The sequence below is a fragment of the Nycticebus coucang genome, chromosome 6, assembly GCF_027406575.1.
Source record: "Nycticebus coucang isolate mNycCou1 chromosome 6, mNycCou1.pri, whole genome shotgun sequence".
Taxonomy (NCBI): Eukaryota; Metazoa; Chordata; class Mammalia; order Primates; family Lorisidae; genus Nycticebus; species Nycticebus coucang.
The window spans coordinates 32,441,502-32,454,951 of NC_069785.1; the positions used below are offsets into that span (position 1 = coordinate 32,441,502).

The 13,450-nt window shown below is 39.8% G+C and overlaps 1 protein-coding gene across 1 annotated transcript; it reads left to right on the forward strand.

Moving 5' to 3' along the window:
• Positions 1–9,855: 9,855 nt before the first annotated feature.
• On the forward strand, positions 9,856–11,483 carry LOC128587396 (olfactory receptor 4E1). The gene has a single exon (XM_053593472.1). The coding sequence runs from the start codon at positions 9,871–9,873 to the stop codon at positions 10,816–10,818; it is 948 nt and encodes a 315-aa protein (XP_053449447.1). The 5' UTR covers positions 9,856–9,870; the 3' UTR covers positions 10,819–11,483.
• The last annotated feature ends 1,967 nt before the right edge of the window (positions 11,484–13,450 follow it).

Genomic DNA, 13,450 nt, shown 5'->3' on the forward strand with positions numbered 1-13,450 from the left:
CCTATAGAAGACTAAAACTGGACCCACACCTTTCACCATTAACAAAAATTGATTCTCACTGGATAAAAGACTTAAACTTAAGACATGAAACTATAACAATACTAGAAGAGAGTGCAGGGAAGACACTTGAAGAAATTGGCCTGGGAGAATATTTTATGAGGAGGACCCCTTGGGCAATTGAACCAACACCAAAAATAAATTACTGGGATTTGATCAAACTAAAAAGCTTTTGCACAGCCAAGAGCACAGTAAGTAAAGCAAACAGACAACCTTCAGAATGAGAGAAGATTTTTGCAGGTTGCTTCCAATGAAGATCTGATAACTAGAATCCACAGAGAACACAAACTAGTCAATAAGAAAAGAACAAATAACCCCATTTTTATGTGGGCAAGAGACTCGAACAAAAACTTCTCTGACAACAAAGGCAGGCACATGGCCTACAAACACATGTAAAAATGCCAATCATCTTTAATCATCAGAGAAATGCAAATCAAAACCACTTGGAGATATCATCTAAGACTAGACCACATAACAAAATCCCAAAACTACAGACGTTGGCATGGATGAAGAGAAGGGAACACTTCTACACTGCTGGTGGGAATGCAAGCTAATATGACCTTTTTAGAGAGAAGTTTGGAGAATACTCAAGGAACTAAATGTAGACCTACTGTTTAATCCTGCAATTCCTCTATTAGGTATATATCCAGATGATCAAAAATCATTTTACAACAAAGACATCTGCACCAGAACGTTTATTGCAGCCCAATTCATAATTGCCAAGACATGGAAACAGCTCAAGTGCCCATTGACCCATGAATGGATTAACAAATTGTGGTATATGTACACCATGGAGTACTATGCAGCTATAAAAAAAAGATGGACACTTCACATCTTTTATGTTTATCTGGATGGAGCTGGAACATATTCTTCTTAGTAAAGTATCTCGGGAATGAAAAAAATCCAATGTACTCAATACTACTATGAAATCAATATATAATCACTTACACATTCACGCAAATGGTAAAACATAAACTATAGTTCAGAAAGTAGAAGGGAAGAGGAGAGGGAGGAGAGGGAAGAGGAGAGACAGGAAGAGAGAGAGTATTTGGGGGACTTCACCTAATGTGCATGATGCAAGGTACATTTCAAAACTATTAAGAGTATAATTGTGATGGATGTGTTAATCAGTTCAATATAGGCATTTCAGCTGTATACCAAATCAGTATGCTGAACCCCATAAATGCATCAGTGTACACTGTTATGATTTAATAAAAACAAAAAATAAATAAATAAAAAGGGTTGATAACTACTTTATCACAGAGATGGGGATTTTTCAAGTTAATCAACAAGAAAAGAGCAAACAATCTCACTGGACAAGAGTCATGAACAGAACCTTCTCTGAGGAAGACAAATGGCTAAAAAAAATATGAAAAATGCTCATCATCCCTGATCATCAGAGAAATGCAAATCAAAACCACCCTGAGATATCACCTAACCCCAGGACAACTATCCCACTCCACAAAGTCTCAAAGTTGCAGATGCTGGCACAGATGTGCAGAGAGGGGAACACTTTTACACTGTTGGTGTCACTTTTACACTGAGAGGGGAACACTCTTACACTGCAAACTAATACAACTTCTTTGGAAAGAAGTATGGAGACTCTTCAAAAAATTCAAATTAGACCTCCCATTTGATCCTGCAATCCTACAACAAGGCATCTACCCAGAAGAAAAAAAATCATTTTATCAGAAAGACATTTACACTAGATTATTTATTGCAGCTCAATTTACAATCGCCAAGATGTGGAAACAATCTAAATGCCCACAAACCCAGGAATTAATTAACAAATTCTGGTATATGTATACCATGATTCAAGCCTATTTAGCCGTAAAAAAGATGGTGACTTTACATCTTTTGTATTAACCTGGATGGAGTTGAAACACATATTTTTGTTTTTTGAGGCAGTCTCACCATGTTGCGCTGATAGAATGCTGTGGCGTCACAGGTCACAGCAACCTCAAACTCTTGGGCTTAAGCGATTCTCCCAAGCAGCTGGTACTACAGGTGTCTGCCACAACGCCCAGCTATTTTTTGTTGTAGTTGTCAATGTTGTTTGGCCAGCCCAGGTGTATATTGCTGGCGCCCTAGCCGCTGAGCCATAAGCGCCAAGCCCAAACACATTCTTCTTAGTAAAGTATCACAAGAACAGAAAAACAAATATCCAATGTACTCAACACTAATATGAAGCCAGTAGATGACCTAATACATGCCCACAGAGAAGAAAACCTCATTTTGATTCAAACTGCTGGGAGAAGGAACTAGGGAGCAGGGAGAGGGGAGGAGGGGGGATTGTTTCACTCCCACTTAATGGGCACAATGTAAGGATACCTTCTGGGTGCAGGACAGAGACCTGCCCATCAGAGACCTTACCTAACAAATGCAAACATTGTAACCTAATCATTTATACCCTCATATTAATTTGAAATTGAAAAAAAAAAAAAGACAAGCAGAGAAATTAGGTGGTGGTTGAAGAGAAATGGGAAGTCAACTAAAGATTTTTCAGTATTGAAATTATTAGGCTAGGCACAGTGGCTCATGCCTGTAGTCCTAGCACTCTGGGAGTCTGAGGCAAGTGGACTGCTTGAAATCAGGAGTTTGAGATCAGCCTGAGCGAGAGTGAGACCCCATCTCTATGAAAAATAGAAACAGTAGCCAGGCATCGTGGTGGATGCCTATAGTCCCAGCTACTCATAAGGCTTAGGCAGGAGGATCACCAGTGCTCAGGAATTTGAGGTTGTTGTGAGCTATGATGCCACAGCAGTCTACATAGAGTAAGAGAATGAGACCCTGCTTCAATAAAAAAAATAAAAATAGAAGTTGGAAATTATTATAGTATGTTTGTGCACTGGTGGGAATGATTCAGCAGTGACAGAAATCTGATGAGGCTAAAAACACAGATTTGCTGTAGCAAAGTCCTTGAGAGGCTACAAAGGATGGGATCCCGGTACAAGTGGGGGAGGGGTGGCCTTAGATAGAGTGGAGTATCCATTGTAATAGCAGAAGGAGTTTACAGGTTCAGATGAAGACTGATGTACTGAATTAGCAGTACCATCAGATGAAAGTTCTCTTCTGATTACTTCTGTTTTTCTTCTGTTAAATTATTTTAATAGATTTAGGTGGCACAAGTGGTTTTTGTTACTTAGATGAACTGTACAGTGGTAAAGTCAGGGCTTTAGTGTACCCATCACTTGAATAGTACAATTGTATGTGAAAAGTAATTTGATTTCTCATCTCTTTTCTCCCTCCCCTCTTCTGGGCCTCCAAAGTCCATTATACCATCCTATATGACCATGTATACTCATTGGTTAGTTCCCAGTTATAAATGAGTACATGCAGTATTTGTTTTTCCATTCCTTGCATATTTCACTTAGGATATTGGCCTCCAGTTCCATCCAATCCAGGGGTGGATTGCCTGAGTTCAGGGGTTCAAGACCAGCCTGAGTCAGAGCAAGAACCCTATCTGTAAAAATAGCTGGGCATTGTGGCGGACACATGTAGTCCTGGCTACTTGGGAGGCTGAGGCAAGAGAATTGCTTGAGCCCAAGAGTTTGAGGTTGCTGTGAGCTACAACACCATGGCATTTGTCACTGAGGATGACAAAGTGAAACTCTGTCTCAAAAAAAAATGTTTAACAAAGCTGCAGGAATATAAGGATAACATATGGGGGATAACATATGGGGAAAAGATAGAGGTCACAAAGGATTCTGACATACTTGCAAAATGCTAGCCAGAGGGCATAATGAAGAGTTTGTGGTGTCAGAGAAGGATCAGAGCTTGACTCAAGCCTCATGGAGATGAGTTCATAACGGGGGACTAACGCTTCAAGTATGTGAAGACTGAGATAAACAGACATAGGTGCATATGTAACTTGATGAAATTAGACTGGTTGGTCTCTTTTCAGATGGGAGTGGATAAACAATGAGATCAAATTGTAGCCTCCTCTTAGCGTCTGATTTTTGCAGTTTGTTGTGAAAGGCAGAATAGTGGTTCCACTAGAAGCATGGACGCTCTCTTGGTTCCCTTTCCTCTTGCTGTGAGGGGTGTGAAAGTGCAGGCAGAAGGTCACATCACATTTAATTAACGTTGCATTTACTAGCATCCCCCTAAGGTTTTTCTCAAGGGGGTTGCTTAAATTCCTAAAATGAAAGTTGTCTTAATTCATTATCTGATAAATTACTCATATGAAAAAATCATTACTCTTACAAACTTTTTATATCATAGTACAGTAAGTATGATATTGGATACATTCTAGGCTGCCGAATGGTTACTTTAGCAGGGAGTCAGTGACCTCACAGTGGGGAAGAGCATATTCCTTTGATCTTTTGAAATGAGAAAAAGGAAAAGTGTCAGTGAGATCAAAGAATACCGAAAAGTTATCTCTCTCCTACACCCATGAAAAATGTCTGTATCATTTAGCAAGTAATTCTTTTTAAGTGTGCATTTTCCATAGGAGGTGAGGTTAACCAATCATTCATACCTTGAAACAACTGCTCCTCTATAAAATGTAACATACATGTGAATTAATGGAGTAAACACTGGATTTGACAGCCAAAGACTGAGTTCAAGCCCTACTTCAAGTGCTTACTTGACATATAAACTCTGTGAATATGACTGAACACCAAGTCCAATTTTCTGTAGTTCTCCCTGCCTCACAGGAGTGTCGTGAAGAACAAATAAAATAATGAGTGTGGAAGAGCTTTGTGAACTCTAGAGTGATATGCAAGTATAAACGATTGTTTTCATTTGTTCTGTGAAGGATATAGGAACACACAGTTTTGGAACATGAGGGACTTACTTTCAGGGAAGAAAAGCCTGAGTGGGACTCCTTCAGATGGAAGTTATGGGGCAGGGACAGAGGTCACCAAGACATGAGAGGGAAGCACAGAAGCTGTGATATGAGAAGATCAAAGGTTAATTTCTTCACCGTGCATGTTACCAATGACAGTTGTGAGGGTATTTGACCTGTAATCAATTGAACATATTTTCTGTATTGCCCTTATCAGGCTTATGATAAAGTATCTCAGTTCCAAAAATACAGAAAACGAATGAGGCCGGCATAACCTTCTTCCTAACACATATTCTGATTTCCAAGGCTATTACAGTGACAATACAAGTCCCACGTTGACCAAGTAGCAATACCTATAAAATCTGGAAGCTTCATACTTTCCAGTGCCACAAAGTCTGGCCTCTGACCCATGATAACGAATCCAACAAGAAAACTAGGGAAAAGGGCCCCCAGCCACAAGGCCTAGAAAGTAGGCATCTCGGTAACTTCAGACGTGCTCCCTGTATTATCATCTTCTCTTCTCCACACTGTTGCATAGTGAGTTAGCTATAAACTTATTTTTAGCTGCATATCCTTTATTTAAGACATCCTAACCATCCTCAAAACTGTTCAATCTTGAAATTCAAACTCAAAGTATAATCTTAATATATGTACCTTTCCTTTGGTACCAATTTAAACCACCAAGCTCATATATCTAAACAGAGAAAGCAATAGAGGAATTAAGACAGAAGCCCTAAATTGATCCATAATAATAAATAATTGAAGCCAAAATGTTGTTTGGTGGGGGTTGCTTCAATAGCATGCTACATAATTATATAATGATAATATACATAGCATACTAAGTGCCACATGCTTTGCCAAGATGTCAAGGGTTCCAAAATATTTGATCATTCTTACTCATGTTTAATGGATGGGAAAACTGAGGACTAGAGAAATTAAGTAACTAGCCCAAATTTATACACCTGGGACACTGGAATTTGTACCTGGACAATCTGGCTCTAGGGTCAAAGCACTTAATCTGTCAGAAAACTTTCTAGGGTGGCACGTGTAGCTCAGTAGTTGGGGTGCCAGCCACATACGGGCTGGCAAGTTCGAACCCAGCTTGGGCCTACTAAACAACAATGACAATGGCAACAAAAAAATAGCCAGGCCTTGTAGCAGGTGCCTGTAGTCCCAGCTACTTGGGAGGCTGAGGCAGGAGAATCTCTAAACCCAAGAGTTTGAGGTTGCTGTGAGCTATGATTTCACCACACTCTACCCAGGGAGACAGCTTGAGACTCTGTCTCAAAAGAAAAAAAAAAAAGAAAGAAAGAAAGAAAACTTTCTAAAATCTCAGCTCTATTACCCTTCTCTCATCTCTGTGATTTTACACGCATTCGATAAGAAAACATAAAAGCCCATTACCTACTACTCTGCACATAATAGGCAATCGCTAAATAGTAGTCTATTTAATTATATAGAAATACATCTAAAAGATTAAGATATTTAAGCACTGCTTTCTTCTTAAATTGTTCTAGTGATGATTGCAAAGTCTGTAATTTCATTCCCCATGGCATTAACTTTTTCTAACTGTTGACTAGAGCAAGCTGATGTCATTGCTTGGTTCCCAAGGCTTTAAAGCCTCTAAAACTCAGGTAGAACAAACCAACACTACAGCTGCCGGTACCAGCTGCTTTCTCTCTCCGCAGATTCCCCTTTAGTACTTGAAGGTATATAATTCTTCCAAAACTAACAATACAAACCTGAGCTGAAAAGGAAAAAGGATGCTTCACACACATGGATTTTCTCAATAATTAGGTCAGGTTTTATGTTAGAATTGTCCTCATAAGCTAGCAAGGCCTGCAAGTGTGGATGGTCGGTGTTCTTAATCCCTCGCCATCACAACCGTCTGGAAAGATGGGAAAAAGTATCATTTCAATACCACACCATTTCTAACTTCTTCAGTTAACTAGAAGCCAATCCTAGATCTTACTGCAGAATTACATGCTTTGACATATCTAAAATATGATAGTATGGATATAAAAGTGTCATTTTTATAGAAATCCTTAAAATGGTACCTCTCACTAGAAAATATCACCAAATATATATACTGTGACTTTTCACCAAACTGTGAACAAGAACCAAAGGAACTTCAAGGACTCTCACTTTCTTCATGGAAAAAGCAAGGTGAATGGAGTTATTTGACTTATCCAACTTCAAACAAATTGTTATTTTTACTGGAAGATAATACCCTTAATATCGAAAAAGCAAGACTGACACTTCAGTTACCTTTGGAGGTACTAAGAACATCAGAAACAACTCAAGGTGAGTTTTATAGGTATTTCAGTTTTATGCTGTTTTTTCTCTTGATCATTTTCCCCCATTTTCCTGAACCATATGCAATAAGCACTAGGCTTTCCCTTTGTGCACCATATTCTTGGCATAAACTAACACCAAATTTGTACTGCAGTTGAACACAGCTCCATTTGTCAGAAACAGAAAAAATGAATATGGAAAAGGTTTAGTTAAAAAGTATATCCATAGTCTCTGAGGAGGGAATAGACATCTTCACTGTAGACCTAGTTCTCAGTCTGCGTGCTCTTTCCAATCTCAGAAAGGGAAATTTCCTATAAAGAATTTAGAATAGACACCTGAGTCCTTTCTTGGTCCATTCTTCAGCTTTCAATTTTGCAACCATGAAAACAGATGTACATCAGTAACACTTAAAATAGTTTTTTGGAGCAAAAGTTTTAAGTGAATGCTCTAAGAATAATTTCTAAACAATAAAATTGCTGTAAATATTAATCTGTGCCCTAGACACAATGAGTTTAATTTTAAAATGGACTTATTCTGCCCCAAAGATATCTTCTTTGCCACCAATCTTCCTTGCCAGTTCCCTGATTTGACACTACCATCAGTCTTTTCTCTAATATACACTAAGAAAAAGGGCTGTTATCTGCAGAACACCAGCATGATGAGGTAGGAGAAATATTTAAACAGAAAGAGAGAGCTAAGAGCTAACCTTAGAGAAAGGTTAGCTTTCTCTAACCTTTTTTTTCTTTTTTCCTTTTTCTTTTTTTGAGACAAAATCTCATTCAAAGTCTTACTCACTGGGGTTGAGTGCTATGTCATCATAGCTCACAGCAACCTCAAACTCTTGGGCTCAAGTGATCCTCTTGCCTCAGCCTCCCCACTAGTTGGGACTACAGGCGCCCACTACAACACCTGGCTATTTTTAGAGATGGGTCTTGCTCTTGCTCAGCCTGGTCTTGAACTCCTGAGCTCCTAAGCACCTGCCTCAGCCTTCCAGAGTGCTAGGATTATAAGCGTGAGCCACTGCACCTGGCCTCTCTATTCTTTTTTTTCATAAGCAGTGTGAGGTTGATTCATTTGCCTGTTAAAGAGCATGATCTTAAAGGAAGATTTAAGCACCAGTCATGATCTGTGATAGGAAGGAGGTATTGTAGGATGGGGAGGCCCAACCAACCAAAGAGGGGTCACCCCTGGAAGATTGTGCATTGAAACAGCAGCCTGAAGGAAGGACATAAGCCAGGGAAGACAGGGGTTCCCCCCCACAATCTGCCTCAGGACACCGAGGAGAGGAAGGGGGAGGTCACTAAGACACATTCTACTTAATTCCTAAATTGTGCCAACCACCACAAAAATTAAAATAGAGTGTTGGGACAGTGAGACCTGGAATTAAGAAACCTGAGCTCCAGACCCCCCTGTGACTGCAACTCTGCGTACCCTTCAGCCAGTAGCTTTACCTCTCTATGCCTCAATTTCTGTTTTTGTAAAATAAAAAATAGATTATGTAAACTCTTATGTCCCTTTAAGAGCTAAAATCCTACAACTCTATATAAAGCATACACTTGTTTTTTTAAAACTGAAATGATGCTTGAGTCATAGACAGGATAATTTAAAAGAAAACAATAGACCCACTTTTGCTTCACTTGTGGACAGGTAAGTCAGACAACAGAATGGGACTTTGAAAAAAGCTGGAGATAATCCAGATAAGACAGTAGTGCTGTTAGACTTGGATCTTGAACTCCAGTTTAAGAATGAGCAAATCTGGCCTCAGCTGAGGGGTGGGGAGGAGAGGCAAGCCTCCTTCACTCTCTTCAGATTTTATAAGGCTTCCAGGGTTTTATACTGCCTCCTCTAAAAAACTTGTTCAAAAAGCATCACAGCCACACCGGGCCTGGTGGCTCACACCTGTAATTCCAGCACTCTGGGAGGCTGAGGCGGGTGGATCACCTGAGCTCAGGAGTTCGAGACCAGCCTGAGCAAGAGTGAGACCCCGTCTCTAAAAATAGCCGAGCATTGTGGTGGGTCCTATAGTCCCAGCTACTTGGGAGGCAGAGGCAAGAGAATTGCTTGAGCCCAAGAGTTTGAGGTTGCTGTGAGCTGTGACACCATGGTACTCTACCTAGGGCGACAAGTAAGACTCTGTCTCAAAAAAAAAAAGAAAGAAAAGAAAAAGCATTGGTAAATGCTTGGTAAAATCTTCCTCAGTAAAAAGTTGCTCCCTTTGAAAGCTAGATCATGAAAATTATGGTCTCAGAGCACCAAAACAAAGCCAACAGGAGAGCAAGTAGGTTGGGTTAGTGAAAAATGCAGTTAACAGAACAACGACAACAACAAAACCAATATTCAAGGCTCAGATTTGTGTGACCTCAAACAAATGACTTATTTAGGCTAAGAAGAACCTTAATTTCTTCTCCTGTAAAAATCTGTAGTCTAAATCTAAGCACTGGTATCTTATTACAATAAGGGGAAAATAACCTGTTTGGTCTCTCTCGCTCCCTCTTCAAGGACATTTTATATCTCTGTTTTGTTATTCCAAAAGCACTTACTATGTGCCCAGCATGACTTAAGATGTTGAATAGAGATTTTGAAAAGAAGCACAAGAGCACAAATTCCAAATGGAGATAAAAGTCATAAACACTCAAGAAATCAAGGGACCAAATGATGGATGCATATTTCAATGTTTCACGGGGGTACTTTTTTTTTCTAATTCTTGACAGGAATGTGTAACAAAGAGAATGGAGGAAACTCTCCTACTCAATGAAACTTCTCTAGTGGCATATTTTCAGCTTAGAGGTTTATCCGTAAATCAGAAGATGCAGATGGCTGTGTTTTCCATGTTCCTCATTTTCTATGTCCTGACACTGATTGGGAACATCCTCATTGTCATAACTATTATCTATGACCGCCGGCTCCACACCCCCATGTATTTCTTCCTCAGTAACCTGTCATTTATTGATGTCTGCCACTCCACTGTCACTGTCCCCAAGATGCTGATAGACACCTGGTCAGAGAAAAAGCTCATCTCTTTTGGTGCCTGTGTGACCCAGATGTTTTTCCTGCACCTCTTCGCCTGCACAGAGATCTTCCTCCTCACTGTCATGGCCTATGATCGGTATGTGGCCATTTGTAAACCCCTGCAGTACATGACAGTGATGAACTGGAAGGTGTGTGTGCTGCTGGCGATGGCCCTCTGGACAGGGGGGACCATCCACTCCTTAGCCCTGACTTCCCTCACCCTCAAGCTGCCCTACTGTGGTCCTGATGAGATCGACAACTTCTTCTGTGATGTACCTCAGGTGATCAAACTGGCCTGCACTGACACCCACATCATTGAGATCCTCATTATCTCCAACAGTGGGCTGATCTCTGTGGTCTGTTTTGTGGTCCTTGTGGTGTCCTATGCAGTCATCCTGGTGAGTCTGAGGCAGCAGATCTCTGAGGGCAGGCGAAAGGCCCTGTCCACCTGTGCAGCCCACCTCACCGTTGTCACACTATTCCTGGGACACTGCATCTTCATCTATTCTCGCCCATCCACCAGCCTCCCAGAAGACAAGGTGGTATCCGTGTTCTTCACTGCTGTCACCCCACTACTGAACCCCATTATCTATACCCTTAGAAATGAAGACATGAAGAGTGCCTTGAACAAGTTAGTGGGGAGGAAGAATAGGAAAGAAGAAAAATGAAAATGTCTAAGTCCTTAGGATGTTTGGCACTCCAAATCAAAGAAATGCCTTGCAAAGAGTAAGTTGTATTCTGTGTTAGATGCCATATTTACCAGAGTGCGTGACTTATGAAATCATCCTTGGCCCAATATCTGACAACCACAGTGATAGCTATGATTATTAATATCTTTTATATGCTAGAAATTGTTCTAGGCACTATGCACCTACTTAATTCTCACAACAACCTTGGGAGGTAAATATTATTATGCTTGTTTATACATGAAGAAACTAAAGCTCACAGAGAGCAAATGGCATGCCCAAAGTCACTCAGCTGGGCAAAGATGCCCATAGAATGTGACCCCAAGGGCCTCAAAACAAACTCAAGCTATTTCCATTATGTCATGCTGCTTCCCCTTGCTTTTCTGTTAGGGTGATAACCAAAGTCTCAACAAACCATTAGATTTCTGGGTAGCCCTTCCCTACATCATTCACTCAGATGCTTGCATAAACAGCTTGGCAAACACTAGTGAATCAGATTGAGTGCATTTGCATATGAGTTTGATGAATGAGAAAGAAGACTTTGAAACATTGAAGTTATTGATACTCTCAAAGTCTCCAAGCCAAAGCCTGCTATCAGAGCCATGAAATAGGGATGGTATCTCATATTCGTATATATAAAAGTGTGTGGCACCTTGGGAATCAATAATTCATTCTGACCCCATCAATGAGAAAGCCACATTTAAATGCAGCTGGGATTTCCCAGGCAATCAGTGGGAATGTGATCAACAAGCCTAAGATGAGTACTGTTTCTGCCGCAATACTCATATCATTTTTTTTTTTTTTGAGACAGAATCTCACTTTGTCACTCTGGGTGAAGTGCCATGGTGTCATAGCAACCTTGAACTCTTGAGCTCAAGAGATCCTCTTGCCTCAGCCTCCCAAGGAGCTGAAGCAACAAATGCCCACGACAATGCCTGACTAGTTTTTCTGTTTCTAATAGAGATAGAGTCTTGCTCTTGCTTAGACTGGTCTTGAACTCCTGAGCTCAGGCAATCCACCTGCCTCAGCCTCCCAGAGTGCTTAGGATTATAGGTGTGAGCCTCCGTGCCTGTCCCTCATCTCATACATTTTTTTTTTTTTTTTTTTTTGCAGTTTTTGGCCAGGGCTGGGTTTGAACCCACCACCTCCGGTATATGGGGCCAGTGCCCTACTCCTTTGAGCCACAGGCGCCACCCCCTCATCTCACACTTTTTAAAAGGAAAATTTTTATTTTTTCCAGGAAATGTGTTGGGAAGAAAATTCAAGTGATACAGCCATTTCAGTGATAGAGGCATGATTATGAAGGCATTCTGTAGGGTTTTCCAGGTATCATAAGTCAATTTCCAACAAAGTTAATAATTAATAGAGGAGTCTCTTTCTCCAAGATTACTCTTTGGATAGTATAAAGCTATATTTATTTAGACTGGTTAGTGGAGAATTATAAAGTTTGTATAAAATAAATGTTCTTTTATTATAAGCAATGACAGACAAAAGAAATAGTTTTCTAAAGAGCCTGGATGGAATGGCTTTGTGCAAGAATCAGCTGCACGGAGGAACACATGCAGTGTGACAGACAAAATGATGTTCATGACAATCACTAAGATTGTAGCTGGAGAAACTATAACAAGTCAATGATGTTGTGTTTGCTTACTTTTTTCATAGTAGCAAAATTTCTAACACTACCCATTTACAATCACATTAACTTTCACAACTCTCCAGGGAGGTAAAATAAAACATTTATTCTCTATTTCACAAAAAAGGCTTTTCAGACTCAGAAATAAGACAAAAATATTTAGTAATTATTTAGTTATTCATTAAATAGAGAGTAAAGGATCCACGAATGGATCAACAAATTGTGGTATATGTACACCATGGAATATTACACAGCTTTAAAGAAAGATGGAGACTTTACCTCTTTCATGTTTACATGGATGGAGCTGTAACATATTCTTCTTAGTAAAGTATCTCAAGAATGGAAAAAAAGGTATCCAATGTACTCAGCCCTACTATGAAACTAATTTATGGCTTTCATAGGAAAGCTATAACCCAGTTATAACCTAAGAATATGGGGAAGGGGGAGAGGGAGGGGAAGGAAGGGGGAGGTTGGGCAGAGGGAGGGTGATTGGTGGGATTACACCTGTGGTGCATCTTACAAGGGTACATGTGAAACTTAGTGAATGCAGAATATGATTGTCTTATTATACAATAACTAAGAAAACGTCAGGAATGCTATGTTAACCAGTGTGATGAAAATGTGTCGAACTGTTTATAAAACCAGTGCATGATCGCATTAATGTTCACAGCTATGATCTAATACTAATAAAAAAAGAAAGAAAGTAATGAATAAAATGAAAGGGACTTTGCCTAACAATTGCAATCAGTGTAACCTAGCTTATTGTACCCTCGATGAATCCCCAACAATAAAAAAAAAAAGAATAAAATGAAAATATCTCGACTCTTTGTTCTGTGGTTGATTTAAAGAGGATAGGGATATCATTACAGATGATGTAAAATAATTTTACACTGTAAATTGCACATGAACTTTGTAGACACCCTGTGTATATATATGTACATATATAGTGTATGTAAATTTGTTCAGAAGATTTGTATTCAA